At 39.1% G+C, this 23003-nt stretch overlaps 2 protein-coding genes across 3 annotated transcripts in view; one reads left to right on the top strand and one right to left on the bottom strand.

Annotated features, from left to right (window-relative positions):
• Nucleotides 1-171: 171 nt before the first annotated feature.
• Nucleotides 172-4402, bottom strand: dnajc15 (DnaJ (Hsp40) homolog, subfamily C, member 15). Its single transcript, XM_061053132.1, has 6 exons — nucleotides 4265-4402; nucleotides 2172-2223; nucleotides 1952-2025; nucleotides 1492-1568; nucleotides 1314-1384; nucleotides 172-1128 (listed from the first exon to the last, which is right to left on the bottom strand). Exons 1-6 carry the CDS (start codon nucleotides 4367-4369, stop codon nucleotides 1058-1060), a joined length of 450 nt encoding a protein of 149 aa, XP_060909115.1. The 5' UTR covers nucleotides 4370-4402; the 3' UTR covers nucleotides 172-1057.
• A 7554-nt stretch (nucleotides 4403-11956) lies between these two features.
• plekhm3 (pleckstrin homology domain containing, family M, member 3) overlaps nucleotides 11957-23003 on the top strand; it is a 40734-nt gene continuing 29687 nt past the window's right edge. For both annotated transcript variants that reach the window (XM_061053150.1, XM_061053149.1), the window contains exons 1-2: nucleotides 11957-11988; nucleotides 15682-16780. In XM_061053150.1, coding sequence (XP_060909133.1) covers nucleotides 16264-16780 — 517 coding nt within the window. In that variant the 5' untranslated portion in view covers nucleotides 11957-11988; nucleotides 15682-16263. The remainder of the gene's footprint in view (nucleotides 11989-15681; nucleotides 16781-23003) is intronic.

Below are 23003 nucleotides of genomic sequence, written 5' to 3'. Positions count from 1 at the left end.
CTTTCTGGGGTGGATTTTCTATGTGAGAAAGTCTCAGTTCATTCAGTCTGCTCTGTGCCACTTTCGGATCTTTTACACACGACACCTTGTTTCATAAACACACTTGATAAAAATGTAATACTCCCAAAAACTTGCACGTAAACAAAGAACTGTGTTTTTTTTAATTAGGTTTATTTAAAAAAAGTTCCACAACTTCAACACTGAAACAGTACAAATGTTATTCTACTGTTCCTTAAATATATATTGTTCCCTAATACCTTCAATCAGAATTTTAAACTAAAAAATATCATTTTTAAACACACACAGGCTTTCTGAACGAAGCAGAGCTGGCAAACATGAACAGTCTGTTTGTGAGCTACAATCTTGTAGCCTTTGGTCATTTGGACTGGAAGTTGGATACACATTTTTACACGACCATTCTGTTTGAAAGATCATTCACAAAGCAGTCTGGCCCTGGACTATACTGTGCATTAACTGAACAGTCTGATTCAGGGCCAGACTCTGTCAGTGTCCATGATTTACAAAAACTTCATACTGTGCTGAATAAGATTTGAGACCTTTAACTTGTCAGGGAAATGGTCACTCGGATAACACATTTCGACAATGCTCCGAACAGTTTTGTCTTTTCTTAATTTATGTAGAAGTGCCCTCTGCTGGTCATTAGAAAGAATGCAGGTTTGAGGCGTTTCTTCTTTGGCTACATTATTCAGACCCAAAGGCTACATCCAATTCTGTACGGCAGTCTATGTTTACCGCCGGTAATGCGCCTTTATTTTAATCAAACTGAATGTAGAGCAGCTACCCTAAATATCACTAGAACCAATTTTTTTAAAAGAGGTTATTTCAAAGCAATATTCTGCACTGTTGGTTCACACACATTTTCAAAATGGTCAAAGTAAAGGAGCCATGTTAAGAAATGACCTGTCATGACTTTTTTTTTTTCCCCTCCAGGAGCCAGAGTGGATGTCCTGATGTGATGTTGATGACACTGAAGAAATACTACAGAGCTTCATGCACGAGACGACTGAAGTCTTTAAGTGTTGGTTAACCGAGCAGGTCATCGTCGGGACTCCTTGTCCAAAAGATCTTTAGCCTCATTGATCTTAGCTGCGAGGTACGGCGACCCACCTGCACACGAACCAGCACACACGTCTTATTATTTGATCTCTTTTTTAACACTTCACCATATGCAAACACTGTTGAAATACTATGTGTATTGATAACATTAAATTGACTAATCAGCCATCATGTTACAGTCCCATACACGTCTGACTTTTGTGTTTGTCCCTGAGAGGTTCAGACTTGAAGCTTACCTTTATCTGGGTGGTTCAGGACCATGATCCTCCGATGGGCCTCGCGTACTTTGGCCTTAGCGCTGGTTGGGCTGGACATAAAACGGATAATACATCAATTCCAACAATCATCACAGCGAGACTTACACTTACAGACTGTACTATAATAGATAAGACCAGTTTCAACACATTGTATCACCTGATGCCGAGAACAAGGCTGGCCTCTCGCCTGCACATCTTCTGCTCAAATCCTCCTTTATAATATGTGGAGAAAGCCTGTGGGGAACAAAAATAATTAAAGCTGGGATTCACAGTCTGAACATTGCTGAGCTCGTCAGAAAAGAAAACGTATCCATTGTTTTTATTATCCCTCGAATTCAGAGAATGTCTAACAATGTTTTATCTGCATGTGTACATTTTTACTTGTTTTTTATTGCCCCTTAAAATATTGAAAGACAAATGTAAGCGTGGCTATTTATCTAATCATAGGACCTGAAAACTCAAGGTCAGAAGTTTTGTAAGTTTGGTTTTGGTTAATTTAATGTTTGACTGGTTCAGGCTCAAGTCAGTTGTAACACAATACATTTCAATATTCACACATCCAGCCTATTTTCTCCAACCTGGACAGTCTCCGAGCTAGCATTATTGTGATCACTCACTGATGTTGGCATTTTCTTGACCGTCTCGGAGAAGACTTGACCGAGGGGCTTCCACAGCTGGAATGCATAGCGACCTGTGAGTTATCGACGAAACATACAAAACAGTTCAACACCGAAGACATTTCAAACAGCCAAAGTATGCAGAGCGCCTGAAATACTGAGCACGCACATCCCTAACATCTTGTTAAGTTTGAGTTGTCTTGTATCAAATTTTTCTTACCTGCAAAACCTGCAGCAGCAACACCGAGACCGACCGCAATCAGAGTCCCTCCCTGTCAGCAGAAAGAAACAAAACGTCCAGTAGTGGGTTAAACAGATCACGTAACACATACAGGAAGATCTGTGTGACAGGTTCAGGATGCTCTTTGTGAACGCCTGTGGACTGTGCAGCAATCCAGTCATTACTGTTTAATATGTAATGTTAAACAGTAATGTGTTGGATGTCCAATAGATTTATTCTGAAGAGGAGTATCTTTACTGCAGCAGCAACACTCTCACTATACAAACAAGCTTTCCCAAATGTCCATGTAAATGATTATTTTAATGTGGTTTATTATTTTAAATGACTATTCCAGTTAATCCAAACCAAAGCATCTCTACCCAAAACTGTGATCGAGTGAATATCCTTCAAATAATCTTTACAATGAAATCATCTTCATCTTTATAAATGACCATTTAATGTTCGTTTATAATATAATAATAATATTAATATTTAGCTGTAGAGACCGGCAGGTTTAATTCCATTCCAGAGGAAGATCGAGTTTGTTTGTTGTGTGAGTTAGGAGAAATTGAAAACGAGATTCACTTTTTTGTTTTACTGCCCGATGTGCGCTGACATGTGGGATGTTCTTTTTTAAAAGAATGTCTTCAAATTATGTTGATTTCTTCTGGTTAGACGATGAAAAACTTGAGTTGTGTTTTAAAAAAAGGAACCAGATTTTGTTTGTAAAGCCTGGGGGAAAAAAGACAGAACATATTGTTTAAGACTGAACTGTGACAGGAGCCGGCAACTTTGTAATGTTATGATATGTGAATGTGAAACACTGCAACTGAATTCTTTGGTGTCTTATAAGCCCATGAGGGTCGGGCACTTTGTGTGCATGACATGAAAATAAATGAATCATCATCATCATCATCATCATATGCTTCACTAATGCAAGAATACAGTAATCCACAGCACAAAGATGTTTAGTACAGTAAAGGGACTTAAAGGGAACTAGTTGTTACAATTTTTAGATGTATAATATGGCTGCTAAATAAACCCCAATGTTCATAGTGAACACTCACAATGAACACATTGTGCAGTACATAAGAAAAAATATTTTATGCAAGCAAGCAATCCTTTGTCACTCAACATGTTTCTACTTATTAGACCTGCCTGAGTATGATGTCCATGTCACGTTATTTGTCGCCGATTTAGTGAAGACAAATAAACGTGTTTTGAAGAACATGTTGTAAACACAGGCACTGAGTGAAACAGAACAGCAGATACAGCCTACATCGGGGATGGGCTAACTTTGGTCACAGCAAGGGGCCACATTCATTTAATTCTCACCACCAGGGGGCCAAATTGTAGGATACAAAAAACGATTACAATCTATTATGTGTCAATGTTACAATTCACTCAGCAGACGCTTTTACCCAAAGCGACGTACATCAGAGAGTCAGTGCAACACTAATCCGTTCACACACCGCCACTGAAGCAGTGCGGGGTTAAGTGTCTTGCCCAAGGACACATCGGACACGTTGCTCAGCTGGGGATTGAACCCTCGACCCTCCGGTTGACAGGTGAAAACTCTACCAACTGAGCCACAGCCGCCCTACAACTCAAACTCAACATACACCAGTGATCAAATATTATTATGGACATATTTCTGGATTTCATGATTTCATGTTTTCTTCATGTTTCCAATTAATTGATATGTAAAAATTGACCTGAGGGCCACGTTGAGGGTTGATGGGGGCCGCATGTGGCCCCCCTGGCCTACATAGACACAGAGTTTTTATCTGATAAGTACTCTACAATTTGAATGTATTTATTTTAGTCAGTAGATTATATGTGGAATGGATGTGGCCCTGTTTTTAGAAAAAGACTGGCCAAAAGAGAAAGAAAAAAAAACAGTTCAACGTTTACTTAAGATAATTTATCCAGCTGCTTTAAAGGTGTGCAGTGACGTGCAGTGACGTGCGGTGACGTGCGGTTACGTGAGGTAGCGGTCACTGCGGTTACGTAACTAGGAGGTAACACACACACACACACACTCTGGTTTAATTAATCTCTCATTAGTCATAAATATAAAACCGTGTACTTACCAGCCGTCTGTCTATCTCTGCATCGCTCCTTGCGTTAGTTTTTGGACTGTATTCAGAGTATCGCATGTCTCCTCCGTCCACGGTCATTCCGCCGGTGTTCGCCATGTTGCCCGACTGTCAAAAGTCACGTGATCACCCAGAGCGGTTTCTTCTTCTTTTAGTTTAATAGCGGAAGGACTTAAAAAGGTGCATACCGCCACCTACTGTACCGGAGTATGTAAGCATAAACTATACTAGTACATCAAATCTAGGAGGCTATTGAGGACAGCTAAATTATATTTAAAAACAAACAAACAAAAAAACCCATAAATAATAATAATAATAATAATAATAATAATAATAAACATAATATATAAATATAAATACATAAATAAAAAAATGAAAATTTGGCTTTGTTGAGATTTTTCTTTTGACCATTTTCGAAATTATGAGATAATAAAGTCATAATTATGGCATTCAAGGATGCATCGCGGTCACATTGAAGACTACACTCAAGGAATGTATACAGGCCCCTGGAGCAGAAGTCACGGAATAAACCACTTGAGGGAGGGACACAATAAACAAAGAGAACATTTTGATCTTTATCTCATAATGATGACTTTATTATCTCATAATTTCGACATTTTATCTCATAATTTTTTTTTCTCATAATGATGACTTTATTATCTCATAATTTCGACATTTTATCTCATAATTTTTTTATCTCATAATGATGACTTTATTATCTCATAATTTCGACATTTTATCTCATAATTTTTTTTTCTCATAATGATGACTTTATTATCTCATAATTTCGATTTTTTTTAATCTAATTATTATGACTTTATTATCTCGTAATTTCTTTTTATGGTCAAAAACAAATTTCAACAAAGCCAAATTTTCAAATTTTCTTTTTTTTAACTGGCGGAAATGGGCTTCCATATAAATCCTATAATACAACCCTAACCCTAAATCTTTCAAATATTATATGACAGCTTCTGTGTTATCTTTATTCTCTCTCCTATTATTCTCATCCTTCTTTTTGGTGGTTTTTAGAGACGTATGCTGCATTACACCCCACTGGTTACAAACAAATCTACAATTTCTTGGCTGCTATAAAATTGTAAATCAAGACAAAGATAAAAGAAAAAAAAATAGGCTACTAACAATATTCATTCACCACCCCTCATCCCATCCTTTAATAATGCTGACCAACTCAATCTAGACTCTGAGAAGTCCTGATAGCCTCTCGCAGGAGCCCCGACACAGATGTTCTGGTAACTCCCACAATATCCAAAAACGTTTTTCACAACACTGGTAACAATCTCTCTGATGTCCACCCCGCTTTTATCACCACTGCCAGGCTAAAAACTTCATATAACCTTTTCAGAGATGACTTTATGCCCGAGCTCAGCTGCCCGTAACTGCCACCTTTCTGTTTAGCAAGCTCATCTCTGATCTTCATAAAATTATATTTAATAAATTCTTCTAAGGGTCTTAAAAAGCACCAATAGCCTTTTAGAGTTAACATATTTGTAAAGCTAAAATAAAACCTCTATTTTATATTAACAATAGTTCATAAAACTGTTTATGCTCTCAGTAACTAAATTATGCCCATTTGAGCCTTACTGGTGTCCTTAGAATTTTTTTTTCCTCCTTATTATTTGTCTCTAGTTTGGTCTTTTTTAAAATTAATTTAAATTTAGGCTGTTGTGACGAGGACAGAGGTATAGGCCCATTTAATTCCCCCCAAATAATAATAAACAATTTGTATGAGCAGGCTGCTAAATGTCATTTTAGTAAATAATTTAGTTGTTCCGAGAATCGTAACGCTGCACTTTCAAGCTGTTTCTTTTCTTTTCTGATTATTATTTTTTTCAATATGAATTTCTTCTGGACCTTTGATAAATTGTAATTTCATCTTTATGCCACTAGATGGAGCCAATGGAAAGTAAAACGTGTTTCCGTGAAACGTTTGTTTACAAAATATGACAAACAGAAACAGGCTCTTGATAAATATTTAAATATATTTGTTTTACTGGAGGCAAACAATACGTGTCATCTGTTATGTTTACATAAAATGTGTATCCATATTTGTGTATGTTTGAATTTGTGCTGGTGAAGTTTTATTTGATTGTCTAGTGCTTGCATGTTTGTTTTATTAATTATAATTTTCTTTTGCTACTTGATTGATGTTTTTTTTGTAGCATTAGTCTCATCTGTTTATTTTATTTTTGATCTAACCATTTATCTCTTTGTTGTAGACTTTTGTGTTAGTGTTTTATTTGCCTGCATTTGTGCTTAGCGTGTTTGTTTTGTATCTCTCTTTGTGCTACTATTTGTGTGTGTGTATTTGTGTGTGCATTCGGGTGTACTTTGTGGCCCTTGTGGACCCTCGACATGATTAGGGGTCCAGCAGGAGTCTCGGAGCAGGGAGCAGCGACACAGAGGAGCTGATGGAGTTCTGAGCCTGGAGCTGGTTTCTATTGTCCCGGGTAATTGGATTTGTTCTCAGAGAAGAGATGGCTGCCAGTGAGGGGCTGCGATCATTAGGTGTGAATGAGACGTGTGTGGTGCCTTGGCTCAACACACACACACACACACACACACACACACACACACACACACACACACACACACACACAAACACACACACACACACACACACACACACACACACACAGACACACAAACACACACACACACACACACACACACACAAACACACACACACACACACACACACACACACACACACACACACACACACACACACACACAATACACTTGCATGTGTCAATCATGATCCATATAAATCTGAATTTCCTGTTTTCATATCAAACACAACTCAGATGACATTTTTAAAAGCTCACCTCCGCACTGAAACGTAAAACCTAACAGAACAACAGCTCAATCTCTTCTTTGAAACCACTTAAGGTCAGATGCCGTAACCAAGCACTCAGTGAAGCGGGATGTTTCCAAAGGAAGAGACAGAGTGACTGTACTTTTCTTTCTTTTTCGTTGTTGGAGAAACCCAGTTTTTTTTTTTTTTTTTGAGGGGGGCTTTTTGTGTCTTTAATGGAGAGATTAGACAGTGGGACAGTGGATAGAGTCGGAAATCAGAGCGAGAGAGAGGGTAGGGAATGACATGCGGGAAAGGAGCCACAGGTGGGATTCGAGCCTGGGCTGTCCGCTTGGAGGACCAAAGCCTCCATACATGGGGCGCGCGCACTAACCACTGCTCCACCAGCACCCTGAAACCCAGTTTTTTTAACAGCTATAAATAACTCTGACACAAGGCCTGTTTGGTGTTTCTTGTTCCTTAAGGAGCTTTTAGACATTCTGATAAATGTCCTCAAATGATGTCACCTGAGTCAGTTTCATTCTGACTAATTGACTGATTTCGAACATAGGTAAAATAAATACACAACAAAAGCAGTGACATTATGAACCTAAACTAAACTAAACTAGTGAGCAATATAGAGTAGAAGTATATTGTGGTGCTTCAAGATCCAAAATGTTTTCTGAGTTTTCCCAGGACTGAAATATTTCTTGCGCAGAAGACTAGATGGAATATGAAAAGAAAATGTAGAAGCTGTGGAGTCTAAAAGAAGTGAGCTGATCCTACATCTGTATCCAACTCTTGATCAGTGTGAAGCCAGCAGCTTGAGCCTGTATAATCCAGTGCTAGAATAACACACCTACATCTGTGGACAGACTGTCTGTGACTCAGTTGCATTATGGGTAATGAAGTAACTCACTTCTGAAAAAATACAACCTATGTGGTTCACTCTTCTAACAGACAGAAGACAGAGAAAAAAACGTCATTACACTTTGACATCATGCACTGCAATTAAATCTTAAGTTGGAAGGAAATATATCATGAGCAAATGAAAAAGATAATTTATTCATCCCAAAATACTTTTCCTACCCTGACAGCCGAAGGCTCATTTCAGCTCCAGATAAATACTGAAATATAGTTTAGCATACAACAAGAGTTGTAGATTTGTTCCAGATCTATATTGCACCAAAAGTGCACATGGGCACCTGTTTGAAGATGTATATGACTTGTCTTAATGTGAGCCCATTCATACAGCAATTTTTTTTTTCAGAAACCAATAACACTTTGCTTTGCTAACACTGCTTTGCTAGAGTGTTTCATGATTGCCCCTATTAAAGCTCTCTGTTCACATAAAGACGTATAAAGCAGCCGTACACGTGTTGCATCAGAGGAGAGGAGATTATTTGCATATTAAAAAATTTGCCTGTGAGTGTGTGTGTGTGTGTGTGTGTGTGTGTGTGTGTGTGTGTGTGCCCAACTAAGTCTCAGCGAGGGACAAACATTTGCTGGACACACACACACACACACACACACACACACACATATGTGGGGTGTTTCTATGGGAACCAAACAGCTACTCTGCTCTTCAATGGCGAGAGCATGAGCTGAGGTAGATGGCTATTGTGATGTGTGTGTTTGGGGGGGTCAAAGTGGCGGTTCGAGAGGGGTTAGGGGGGAGCAATATTAAACAACGCACTAGACAGATGAAAGCACTGCACATCCTTAAATCTAATCATAATTTAGTCATCATTACAAGATGGTATGATCAAAATAAAGAAGGAAATAGGCAGGACAGACGCTGATGGAGAGAGACCTGAGTGCACGAGTCAAGGAAAGGGGGACGTGAGATTGCAGTTAGATGGAAATGATGGACAGAGATGGTCTTATTCCTTAAAGTTGATGCTTTTTTGTTGCATCAATCCCTACATCCAGGCGCAGGCACTTTGCTTAAAAGGATTTCTGATGCTCAGCACAGAGCTTCAGCGGAGCAAAGACAGAGAGCTCAAATCATAACCTCCAATACCCGGACTTACGGTTATGCCTTTTCTAAAACTATAACAAATTCAATTACAAAAGCTCAATGTTAGTACGAAGTTTCAGGAAGACATTCATCTTGGTAATTTTGTGGATATATTATTTTAAAACTATCTACCATCTTTGGGTAATTCTTCTTTAGGTCTGTGCAGCTGTAACACATATGTGTAGGACATCTCATAGCAGCAGATCTATATCTGGAGAGAAGCCAAGTGTATGTTGTGAGCTGAAAAGAAAATATGATTTGCTGAGATTGCAGAAATGTACATGTCTGGTATTTACAGGTGAAGGTAACGTCTTCTTTCTGGCCGATTAGAAGTGTATCCAAATGGAAAGGAATGTGTAGGATGTACCTGCCAACAGACTATAAGAAAGACTGTTAACATGAAAAGTTTGTCAGCCATTTATATTCTGTTTCTGTTGTCCGACCTCGGCCAGATACATCCTAAGATAATCCGCAGTCTGTTTCACAATTTGATCATTGAACATTTACAGAAGAAACACCCCCACCCAACACCCACAGGAACACAGAAACAAAAAGTAGCCTTTTAGTTCAGGCATATTGTTGCAAATAGAATTTATTTGAACACCGATATTACAAATTCTTAAATTAGTGGCTTTTGTTGCAATATTTTGAAGAATTTAAAAAGTTCTGCAGGAAGAAAATCAAACGCTCATTGCAATCTTACATTTTATACCTGAGACACATGGATTGTGCTGCAGAGAGAGAGTTACATAATGGAGCCCATTAGGGCGACCTGACCCTCCTCCCTTCACCAGCGAGGACTTTTGAAACAAAATCAGACAAAGAAAATTCAGAGAGAAGAGGAGGAAGAGGAGGAGGAGCAACTAAAGAGTTTCTTTAACAAAAGGACTCTGAAAGTTAATAGTGACATTTGAACTGATTTAATTAAAACTGCTATTTATTCTGAATTGAAAAAAATCTCCAAGCAGTACCAGTATCTTTATAGTAATATCTGAGGTATAGAAGTAGATTGTCACATCCTATTCATTTCTATGTTTCATTTAATTTTCAAAGAAAAGACACGATATGTCTTGATTTCACCAGAGTCTGGATGTTTTGGTTCTGCAAAGATGATCTGAAATCCATTCTGAACTCTCTCTCAACAAGTCTTTTCACCCAATATAATAATTTAACATCACATTGGATTACTCCTTTTAGCATTGACAATTTATTGTAAAAATTAAGTTCTTGTTGGAAGTTGGAGAAGAATCACCGGCCCTCCTTAAATGTGTCTCTCTATTTTGGGCTGCTGATGACACTGGGTGCTGGGGCAGCTTCAAGCAGCCCATTAGAGAGAAACCATTCTCCACCTCGTCTTTGTCCCTCGCTCTCTGGACCCCTTCCCATCTTGGTCAGCTTCTCCTGTGAAGACGTGTCACGACCTTTCTTTGATAGACTAAGTAAATGCACCACCTCCTGCTAACAACCATGGCCTTGATCGTGCCTTCTAGGGACATGCAATTTTAGATTTATGATGGAACCAGTCGTTATGCAGAGCACTTCAGTCTCTTCTTCCCAAAGGTAAATAAAATGTATCCCAATGTGGTATTTGCGTCATTATAACTACATAAGGCAATTAACTGAAGGGCAAATGGTCACATTAATGGTTAAACATGTAAAAACCCAATAATAATAAGAACTGATTCCTGCATTTAAAAATAAAAAGTCAGTGTAAAGGTGTACTTTAAAATCAGGGTATTTACTAATTAAAATATACTGTAATGGCAATTTTCCAGTTTTTTCCTTTGCTTCAATTATTGCCATTAATACACAGGTAGGGGCGAAGTCTTACACAGATGCAAACAATGATTTTCCAGCCGTTATTAAAGTTGAGTTGAAGGTTTACTGAAGTGACTTGATGGAGATATGAGAACAAAAAACACACCATTTCCAGTGAAGCGTAGCCAGTAGAATGAATGAATTGTTGTTTGTCTGAGTGCTGGTCTGGTGAGAACTGTCTGCGCTCCCCCTACCTGTGCCTTTCCTTTCCTGTCACCTGTGCCACTATATATACACGCCCCTGTGCATTCAGTGTCCCTGGTGGAAAATAATATATTTAGATAAATCTAATTATACAACATGCCAACGATAAACACAAAATGGCTCCTACATATACCATACCTTTTTCATTCTCATAAACTCTCCAGTTCAGATATTTAAAATAGTCAAAAGTTTACATCTCACTTGGATTCAACCTTTTGTGATTCCATGTGATGAATGAAATGTTATTGATATTTAGGCTACTACTTCATGAAATCCTTTTTATTTATATGTAAAAAAAAAAAAAACTACTCCATATTGATTGATCTGTGTATGTGAAATGTAAATGTAATTTGTAGCACACAACTACTGACTGTAATAATTCATATATATGAAATATATACACTACTAGTCATAAGTTTGGACACACAACAGCAACAGTTTGTTTAATGATATAGTATACTATATTAGTCGAGTCTTCAGGGCCTTGGGCTTCTCAGGGTGATGAATGGCTTTCATGTAATGCTGCAGCTCATTTGAAAAAAGTTTGAATGTAGCTTTTTTGTTCAATTTTACTGTTATGGATATGAAATTTAGCCAAAATAATAATAAAAAATAACACTATGTTGTTGTTTTTTTAAATGTAGCTTTTCTGTTCAATATTACTGTTATGGATATGAAATTTAGCCAAAATAATAAAAAAAAATAACACTATGTTGTTGTTTTTTTTTGTTCTATTGTGTTTTATTTATGTTGTGTATAAACCTCACAGATGCTACACGGAACTTTTATCCTGCCGCCTCGGGTTCAGGGGACATTATTCCTGACGGACTATCAAAATGACATAGTGGTAAACACAGTAAGGTGAGTTTCGATTTTGGTTTTATTGCTTGTGAACGGAACCAGTTCTACTTCAAGATATAACCAGTACAGCTCAGTGGGTATACGACGACTGAGGCTGTAGTTATGATACAAGTAGTTTCTGTTTTTAAAGTGACATTGATCAAGGATGGAGAGAGGCTACCGTTAGCTGCTAGCTGCTCCCGGTTTACATCACATTCGCTTGGTCATAAAAACAGGCCTGGTCGTTTTTGGCTTCCAGACTAGTTTATTCTATTTTTTTGTTAAACCTATAAACCACCCGAATATCGTGCTAAGCTTAACTTATAAGCAAGATAGCTGACATTTCAGGTTCATGTATCTATCCGGAGGGCTGACCGTGGCTTCACCTCTGTTTACTGATGCTGAGTTTGTGTTTATGGACTCAGCAGAGCTACAGAGGCAAACACAAACAAACACCAATAACCGCACAAGGGCTTCAACCTGGATGTTTTCCTTTGCTTATTAATGCTATTCGACTTTTTTTGAATCGTAGTAGCATCATTGTTTGATCAGATGGGATGATGGAGATCAAATAAGAGGACCAGTGATGCGTTCAAGGTCTTTGGTTGTACGTGAGGATACAAACGTGTTGTACATAAATTGAGGACTTCATCAACCTTTATTTAAGATCATTGACATTTACAATGATGCCGAGAAAACATACATAAATGATAAACAACGAGAAATGAGATAAAGCTACTACAGAAAATAAAATCAATAAAAGAGCAATAAAACACAAAAATAATTTAAAAGCTTGAAATTACTACAGTGATACGTCAGCAATTTAAAATCAAATAAAACAGTTACAGTCAAGCGAAGATGAAGATGAACGAAGGGGAATTAAAATGCAATCATAGAGTTCATTTTTAGCTGAATCCAAGGCCGTGCAGTCCATTCCTTGAATCTGAGACTGAGTCTGAACTTTGGCCTCCACTCTTTAAAGTCACATTGCTTTTACCCTTTCATTCTTTCATGTCATCCTACTTGATTTTTTTGTCTGGTTTTCCAAACGTTTTGGACCTTTTTAATTGGTTGTCGTATATGTTGGAATGCTAGGGACGCAAAAGTATTTTTTAAACGGCGGTTAAAAATATTTCTAAAAGTGTCCATAAGGGTTAAAAGTGCTCAAGTTCAGGTCCTGTTGTAAAATGTTCCAGGAGTTTGCAGCACTAACACTAAAAAGCAGTTTTCCGCCAGGTCAGTCCTGGCGTGAGGAACCTGGAGAACCAGCCTCTCTCACTCGAGCGGGTTAAAAATGGACCAGGGTTCAGATTTAACAAGGATGTGATATATGATGGAAGCTTTCCAGTGAGGGCTTTTGTAGATAAAAACAGATGCCAGTGGTTATTGCGTCTCTCAGTGAGGGAGGGCCAAACAACTTTATTATGGAGAACGCAGCGGTGAGTCATGTAGCGATCACCGGTGATGAATCTAATCGCAGAATGGTAAACAGCATCTAAGGGCTTCAGCGTGCCTATAGACCACATCACCATGATCCAAAACTGAAAGAAAAACTGCTTCAATTATCCTTTTCCGACAGAACATTTTGATCAATTTAAAAACTTGTCGTAGGTTAAGACACAAACGATATTTAAGAACAAGAAAAGAGAAATATAGAGAGAGGTTGGAGTTTACTCACAACCAGTTAAATCCAGATGAATAAGTTTAGCACAGAAAATATATAAAGTGAAAATCTGGTTGTTAGGGGAGTGGCTCTGTATGTGTTTAATAATGTATCTATGTTTGGAATATTATTATTTCATGGAGTTATTTTGTGCCATCTATGTTTGTGTAAAGAACCAATTTGTGTGTTGGATGATTAAGATTGACTGTAAAATGCATATAAGGGTGTAGCTCATTGTTTTTATGTATAATCAGATTTTTTTTATATAGGGCTGTCAAATTATGTTTTAACATGACAGTTTGACATGCTATTAGTCACAACATTTCAATAGTTAATCGAGATTAATCGCATGTTTGGAACTCCATTATTTCGCAATTATGAATAAAAATGGTTAGGTTTTATTTTTTTATTTGAGCAAAGGACAATTTTTGTTTCTTGTGCTTAATTATGTTGCGTTCTAATTCATGACTACTTAGTTTGAACGCGAGGGGAGAGGGGTTGGAGGTTTGCCGCTGGAGGAGAGCGGAGGATTCAGATTGCGGAGGTGTCGCCAAACAGCAGTTTGTTTTGGTTTAATGCTGGTGCTCAAGGGCGACATCTACTGGACTCGAAGTCGCACATTCTTCCTTTAAAAACAAGAAATGACCCAATATTAGACGACTAGGACTTTTTGGTTGCTGTGGTATCGAAACAGGTACCGATTGTTTGGTTTTTACTTGTATCATATTGAAGTTTAAAATTCTGTTATTGTGACAGCCCTAGATTGAATGATAGTAAAACAAACAAAATGACCGTTAATTATCATGAGGCCAAACTGGATAAAAACATGAAATGTATTCCTTCAGGCAGAAGTGAGATTAGTGATCTTATCGTTTACTCGGCTGTAGTCCTTGTTATGACCACATTCTCCAGAACTTACCAGAAGGTATAAGTGAGTCAAAAAGAGTTTGGTGGAAAGTTTGATGAGTAACTGTTTCAGCAGCGGGCAGATGGTATCATGATGAATATGTTGGTGAATAATCGTGCAGGGTGTTAAACCACTTCAGCTGATTTCTCAGTAAAGTTGCTGCATCATTCATCAGAGATCATTTGCATATTTATTGAAATTATGCTTTTTATTCAGAGCTCTCGGCTTATTTTCAATTTTGTTTCATTGAATTTCTGTTTTGTTTATTATATAAATTTAATAGATGCATATACATTTTTTATGAATGAAGTAGTAAAAATGCTCTTTAATGATCATGTCAGCTGTTTCAGTTTAAAACACTAAATGTTCTAATGCTGTGCAGTAGTATGTGAAAACATAATGCATAGGTAAATAAATAGTCAAATAAAATTGACTTTGAAAACCATTTAAATAACTGATGCATCTATACATCCTCACTCATATCTCCAATAAATGATCAGGGACAAATCAGAAATATTCACTTTATCGGCCTGCCTGACTCAAATTGAAAAGCAGTGATGTAATGGTCTTTAAATAATTCATATGTGGAGGAAAGTGAACAAGGCAGAGCTGTGGAGGAGAATAAAATCAATGAGGGTGAGAGAGCAGGAATGAGAGAGAAAAAGAAAGCGATACAGACAGAATGGGACAGAATGGGGGGGAGAGAGAGAGACAGAGATAAGAGAGAGAGACAGAGGAGTGGAGGGAATCAGAAGAGACAGGCGGTCAGCTAGATGGATGGGAACCCCACCCAGGCCCGCTTCCTCTGTGACCGCTCGGTCCACTGATAATCTCAGCTGAGGAGGAAGTCGAGTATCATTTCATTCAGCACACGTGAGGGAGGATGAACGAAAAAGCTCTGGTCTCAGTGTGGTGGTGAGGATACTGTTCAGGGGGTGGGTAGTCTGATGCTGTGAAGTTCTTAAAGCTCTTATCTGACTTTTGTCTTTGTAAAACCTCTGTTTCGATTTGACCAAAAATGTTCAGGAACAGGTTTGGATTTAGTGTGTAAATGAATCACAGTGTTCTAACCAACAGCTGTGTTTCCATTCTTAGTTTGTCTTCAGCATGCTTCCTCTTACTGTTTCCTCTTTCTTTCTTACAGTCGAGCCACAAAAAGTGTCCATCAGATGAACTCACAGCCAGCTGACGGCGGGAAAAAAAGGACATGAATAATAAAGTTGAATTCAGATCCTCCAGACTTTATGTCCAGCACCTGAACATGTTCGTCTGAGCTGAGGGACTTCATGGTTTTTTTCTTACACTAACTGTGTGTGTGTCTGGTGAAGTCTCAGAGTCTGCCACACAAATCTGCTTGACTCGGGGGTGGGGGGGGGGGACTCCCAGGCTACTGTAAGTTTCGCTCTGGAATAAAGCCGACGGTAGCTTTCCCCAGAGAAGTAATCGACTTTCCCTTCAGAGCTGGAGGCACGGCATTGCAAAGACAGTGACACTGGACGAAGGCTATGTCCTGAGGGGAGAGCAGGACTTTGCTTCAGTCAGCAGTTTGTGAAGCCTGCGCTCTGCTTGGGTCTTCCCATTTTCTGGACGTACCTTAAGGACATGCACTCGAAAGGCTGACAGCTTTTTTTTGTTTTAATGGCAATGTGGATGCTAACAGGCATTTTGCGCTCCTTCTGGAAAACCATTCAGTTGTGAGACTACTGACTCAAGGAAAGGCGCCGCCATGGAGGGTCTTGCGCAGCTTGACATGGTGGGCGATATCAGCCCGGCTCTTGAGGCCACAGAGGACTTTATCCACTGCATGGATGGGATACAAGGCCAAGGTCCGAGCCAGGCACAAACAGGGACCCTCCAGCCCTCCAGGCCGCAGAAGCAGCTGCACGAGGTGTCCAGTGCAGCGCTGGGGAAGCTGAGCTCCAGCGGTGTGTGGGGTCTGCTGGCTGGAGAGCAGCCAGAGGTAGGGCCCCTCGGTCTGGCCTGGGCTGACAACTTCAGCGTGTTGGGGCTGGGGATGGGCCTCAGGCATGGAAAGAGGAGCCGAGCGCGATCCACCAACGACCTGGCAGCTCACTCCAAGGAGTGCACCAACAACGCCGCTAACTCCTCAACCAACTCAGCCTTCAAGAAAGGCCACAACCGGTCCAGGTCAGATGTCCACTACCGGCCGTCTGCATTCACAGACAACTGTCTGCCCACCGTGGACTGCAACACGCTGAAGAACATGATCCTCAACCACGGGGGTGAGTTCACATCCACAGTATGAGTCCATGTTTGATCTCATTTATACAGAGGTTGTTCTGTCCATGATGGAGCTGAAAGATTAGTCTGTTGAGAAACTAGCTAAAGAAAAATACTTAACAGGCACTTTATTCATCTTGTGGAAAATTCAGGACACATAAGATGGACAAAAAGTAGCAATCCTTCAACTTCAACTTCATTGTCTTAAAAGGAGAAATTTGTTTGACAACCAGGTGAAAACTAGAAACATAAAGAAACGCAGACAGACTCAAACAACATACACTGTGGTTATTAAATACATAAATACTAGAGTTCATCAGGTAACAACAGGAAACGGAGAATGTATAAAAACATCCATGAACCCATCGGTCATCAGGGTGATCATTGGAGTTCAATCTTTTGATGGCGAGAGTTATAAAATAATTTTTCAACCTGTTGGACTTTGATGCATCTCCTGCCTGAGCGCAGAATCTCAAACTCACTGAAGCTGTAAGATGTCTCAAGCCTTAACTTCAGTATCTCCTTTTGTTTAAGCCTGTTAGAAGCCTGAATTTGAGGCTTTGACTTAAGTCTATATGTTATCACAGAGAGCTCCGCAGCATGGTGCTGTTTACACGCCTGCTTTGACACAAGCCCATTCTCAACGTCAAAATGTTCACTTGCTTCTGCCGTGTCTGTTGGCCTCTCTTCTTCAGCTACCTACGTTTCACAGAAGATAGCGCCCTCTGCTGGTTCAAAATCAGTGCAATATATATTTTCGTCAAATACATTTTAATTGTCCATATGTGTATCAATTTTTAATTTTATTTACGAGGTATGGCTATTACACATGATGACGTGTCCTTTGGTGATCAACTCATTGAACAGCTCAGACTCAACCTCTGAGAAACAAACCTCTCCTCCTCCTCCACGCTCTGATCGACTGTCCGTTCTCTGGTAAACTTTCTCCGCCTTTCAGAGTCCGTTGGAGAACAGAAGTCTGGAACTGTTTGTTCCTCAGAACGGGGTGTATGCTCTACTTATGTTGAAGCATCCTCAGAGAAAGCACTAATGATAGAAGATGATGATAACTTGAAATGACACAGCTGTGCTATGACTGTCAGCATTCAGGCACAGGGCACACACTCTTTCTCTTCCTCTCTCTTTCTTTTCCTCTGTCTGTCTGTCTGTCTGTCTGTCTGTCTTTCTTTCTCACACACACACACACACCATTTGTTTGTGTGTTTTAGCCATCTGAAGGCCTAAGGAGATCCTAAGGGATCCTGAGGGATAATAGCCTGTAATCCTGTCAGCAAATGGACTCAAATGAGGCGAGAGAAGAGGCAACCCAATTACCCGGCCCCTGATACTGGCAGGATTATTTAGTATTAGCATATGTGTGAAAAGGCATCAGGCTATTTAGTTTGGCTCTGTGAGTATTGAAAGCAGAGAAGTAGGAAAGGGACGGTAATAAGCAGAATGCGGAGTGATTTAGCTCGGCCTCGCCATGCCTCTTTATTCACATTAAAAAAAATAAATGGCCTGTTTGCCTTTCCATTAGTGACAGCTGGTGATGCTTGGATGGTAAATGGATGTGATGATCATGATTACATACACATTATATGTCTATCTATATGTCCAAACAGGCTGTATGTATGGCTTTTATTTCAACTTTGTTGTGTTTAATATGCAATGGTAGTGTTCATCTATTCATACAGTATATTATCATTCTTGTTAAAGAGATAGTTCTGTATGTTTATAGGGGGATTGTATGAGGTGTATGAGGCTTTTAATGGCAGAAGAAAATGTAATTATGAGGAGAGCAATGATAGGTTCAGCTCATGTAATGAGTTAAGTCATCAGAACCATTTAATGTTCTTAATCAGGCGCAGTAGTCCTCTGTGATGAATCATTAATTGCTTTATGCAATGAAAAAAAAAAAGAAAGAAAATAATCTAACATTCAGGATTTTATTTATACAGAAGCAAAATTAAGATTAGTCAGATAATCAATCAACAAAACATTTATCAACCCCAAAAATGATGATGTCAAATGATTCATTTTGATCATCGATCACACACAAAATCTTCTCAGATGTATTTATATTTATATGGGATATGTTGTTTTGTTCTGTTCAGAATAGCTTTTTGTTTTTGATTCAACAAAAGAAAAGCTATTAAAAAGAAATGTAAGGAAGCCACCTTCAACTCTTGTAGTTGTGATTTTTGGATGACTTTGTCAAATTCTCAAGACCAACAACTGGTTAATAATATTGAAAGAATTGATCAGGTACACTAACAGTTATTCTGCAATTATAAAAAGTGTTACAGAAACTTTGTAAGGAAGGGTATTCGATTAGGCGGCTGTGGCTCAATTAATAGAGTTGGTCGTCTCTCAACCGGAAGTTTGGGGGTTCGATCCCCAGCTCACACGTCCGATGTGTCCTCGGGCAAGACACTTAATCCCAAATTGCTCCAGCTGCTTTGTCAGCGGCGCTTGAATGAATGGGATCAGTTAATTCTGAAGGTCACTTTACATCATAACAGCCTCTGCCATCAGTGTGTGAATGGGTAGGAGTGACCTGCGGTGTATAAGCACTTTGAGTATTTAGAAGACTGGAAAAGTGCAATACAAGCTCAAGTCAAATCAAAGCCCATTTGATTTAATAGAATTATTATTTCATGAAGTAGCTCGTCAAAAACCTGAAATATTGGGGCGGACAGATGTTCAGAAACTGGAATGGCTGTTTAAGTTTGATGTGTTTAAGTTTGCTAATTTTGTTTCAAAAGCTTGGAAAGGAAAACAGGATATTCTGTTTAATTAGGTTGACCTTCTTTTGCTTTCTCTTTTTGTTTCTTGACAATTGATAAAGTTTACCTAGTGCACTCTGATCCTGGAATGTTTTAATTTATGGTGTCACGTAAGCCCATGCAGGCTGGGGTTATAAATGTATATATGACACAATAATAAAACAAAAAACGTCAAACTTCAAACCATTTGTGTAGATATTTGATAAAGTAGACATAGAATAAGCGACCACAAAGAAAGAAGGCGACTAAAGAGGCTGTGACTTAAGACAAATGAAAATCAGCTCGGGCCTCTTGGCTATAGTTGTATTATGTTTGAGTTGTTCACTCGTTAGTTATTTAGAGAATGTATCATCACAGTTATCACTTCCTAGAGTCTTGTGCTTCAGGAAACATCAGGAATGTGGCGTTGGTTAAACCCAGAGGCATGAATAAATGAACTCTTGTCTAAAAATGCATTCAGATACAGCCTGCAGCAAACACTTCTCACCGACTAAATCATTCAGTTTGACCACTGGAGTCTCTTTGGTTCATGTTTATTATCTGCAAATAGCTGACAGCCATGTCTTCCAGACTGACATTGTGAATATTTGCTGAACACACACTGGCTGCGTGTGTCTGTGTCTGTGTCTGTGTGTATACTGTATGAGTGCAAACAATAAAGTGAAGTCTCATTTCAGATAGTTGCCAAAAGCTGTTCCAGTTGTTTGACTTATGTTTCATAAGTCTGTCTCTGTCTCTGTTTTTTTGTCCCTGCCTCAGCGCAATAATGAAACTCGGCAGCATTTCCTTTGACTTTGTAATTCAAGGCTGTATATTTATCATAGTTTGTGCTGCAGAAGGTCAAAATCTGCAAAATGGGGCCAATTTACATCTTTTGTGCTGACTTGGCATGCATCCATGTATCGTCATATAGCATGCTTCTCTTTTATATGTTTATGTACACTTCAGTTTTTTACCCTTTAACGAAAACAGACACATCTTAAAGGTTTGAAATGTCTTCCTCTCTTTTTATTGTAACTTCAAACGAATTGATAGAGACATGCCTGGTCTGAATTCATTTTTTTTTATGACACAGCCTTTGTTTAAAATCAGTCTTTATAGAAGCATTCGTTTTAATTACAGTTGAATCATAGAGGATAAACCCGGTGGTTTATGACCTATACTAAAGCCAGTCAGCAGGGGGAGCTCTAAATAGAATGGCTTCACTGCCAGGCGGCTCTTTCTCCGTCCATCTTAATAAACAGTTCAGGTCTAACCCTACAGTACCTCTCTCCCAGTGCATGCTGGGTAATCATCAGTCTAATGAATAGAGCTTTCGCAATACAAGACTTTTAAACTTCAGTCTGAATCTAGTAAAAATCTAATTATGTCGATACCTGTTTGGATACCCCGGCAACAAACTCCTGCACACTGACTAGATGTAAAATAGTTAATCTTAGTGCTCTCTCTCGCCTTTGCTCGCGGCAGCTTAAATTGGTTAAAGATATGACTGAAAATCTGAGGTGCTTTAAAGCATCGGTACAATAATAGAGAGTGTATCTTTTTCAAACATACACCGTATGGTATTGTCTAGTATCAAACATTTTGACAACATAACTAATGAATGAGTATGACTGCAGGTTCTTTCACCTGCTTTTTGTTACACTTCTTTAACCAGCCACCCGTGTCAGTCTGTTAGATCATAAAACAGCCGGTGACGTTATGAATGGCTGCCTGATGAGTTTTAGCTGGCTTGTTCAAAGCTGAAGCCGAGTTTTTAGAGTCCTGTTTGAGTGGTGCTGGATGGTTAGTTTGCAGAGAACAGTGCTAATCCTGGCTGAAGGCTTGTATGTGTGTTTATCAGACTAATACTAGAGTGCGGTGTCAAAACCTACCAGGTGTAGATGAAGGCTAATTGAACAGAGCAGTTCTCCTCCCCACAATGCCTCATTCACATCTCAACCCTCCCAAGCGTGAAGACTGCCTATCAGCCGGACTTATTTCCAACTAAACTTATTTGCATATTCATTTGTTCCTTTTGGCAAAAAAGGTTTGTTAACATGCAAAGTCCGAGACCCAGAGTGACACCGTGTCAGCTGTTGTTTTGATAAGATTGATGAGGCACTTGACTCTCCACCATCCAGTGAACAGGAGCTGTGAAAGATTGAGATTTTCCCTCCTCGAGTAATTTAGCACGTTAAAGAAACAAAATGCAATATGTGCCCATTAGACTGCTGCTGCTATAGGGGTTTATAATTGAGTCAGTATGTGTGATTGGTTCAGGGGGTGGGGTAAGGTGATTGTTGTTATTTTTAAGTAAACTTGTCTACTCATTAAAGGACCTCAAACTGGGCTGCATTAGACGTTTTTTCCTGTCACTGTTTCAACTGAATGTAAACCATCTACTTTGTGATGCAGAGCCTCACTACATGCAAAAAGAAAAAAAGCTGAGAAACTGTCTAAAGATCTGAATTAAATGATAAAATTACCTTAGTATATCATCAGACATTAAGGAAGCATGCTTTGTTGAAGTGCTGGCTTCTCTCTCAACAACGCAGCAGCTAGTTTGTCCTCCTCCTAAGTTTCGATTTCGGTGCAGAATGGTTTGTTTTGGTTTTGGAACAGAGAAGTAGGCGGCACCCTAACACGGCCGTTTTGCCTTGCGCCCCTCGGTTTTCCAGGCTAAAGTCAAACCAACAAGTTTTGCAGCGATGAGAACGGGCGAGTGTACTTGTTCAGAAACAGCTGATTCTACCCGACCTAAAAAGCCTCTGCATTTACAAATAAGCTCGAAGACGTAGAAACGTGGTAAAACTAGGATAAATATTTGAGAGGCTTCTGAATATTGGAGAGATGTTGGACCGCGGAAAGATTTCAAGACCTATGCAGGTGCACCTGGCTAAACACTGAAGCTTCAATGTCCGCGACATGTCAACCTGTGAGCACAATGACTCGAGGGAGGAGGGGGGGGGGGGGAGACGGCTCTCTCCAATGTTTTGAATTTGGACTGCAGTCCCCATTTTAAACGCTAGGTGTCAGAGTTACATATTGGTCCTTTAAACCAAAAAAAATGACTGTCATTTTATAACCAAATGTGTGATAGTCTTATTTTAGATAAGGGATGCACTGATGATTGTTATTGGGCGATGCATGCCCTGTTGAAAAAACATTTACCCATCTGCAAATAATGTGGCATGCAATGTTGTCCTTAGTCGATGTGTATCTGTTGTGTGGAAAACTCTGATTTGTTTTCATGGTCAAATGCTCAAGAAAATATTGCCAGTGTGGGACTATATCTACACAGTACCTGCATTCTCTGTAATATACTCAGTATATATAAGTTGTTTGTTTAAAGGACAGATCTGTTGTTCTAGTATAATATTCTGACAGCGTTACTCATGGCCCAGTTTTCTTCCTAGCAAAGGTTGTGCTTGTTGTCTTCCTCAGTCTGGATCCT

This window comes from Labrus mixtus, chromosome 13 (genome assembly GCF_963584025.1).
Source record: "Labrus mixtus chromosome 13, fLabMix1.1, whole genome shotgun sequence".
Classification (NCBI taxonomy): domain Eukaryota; kingdom Metazoa; phylum Chordata; class Actinopteri; order Labriformes; family Labridae; genus Labrus; species Labrus mixtus.
This window is presented reverse-complemented; position numbering and strand designations above follow the sequence as displayed.

What these genes read in the sequence shown, in the direction of transcription:
- dnajc15 (XM_061053132.1), bottom strand. Translation starts at nt 4,369, where the DNA reads ATGGCGAACACCGGCGGAATGACCGTGGACGGAGGAGACATGCGATAC. An exon ending in TGCTGCTGCAGGTTTTGCAG is followed by an intron (nt 2,026 to 2,171) that starts GTAAGAAAAATT and finishes GATAACTCACAG; the next exon opens with GTCGCTATGCATTCCAGCTG. An exon ending in AGCCTTGTTCTCGGCATCAG is followed by an intron (nt 1,385 to 1,491) that starts GTGATACAATGT and finishes TTTTATGTCCAG; the next exon opens with CCCAACCAGCGCTAAGGCCA.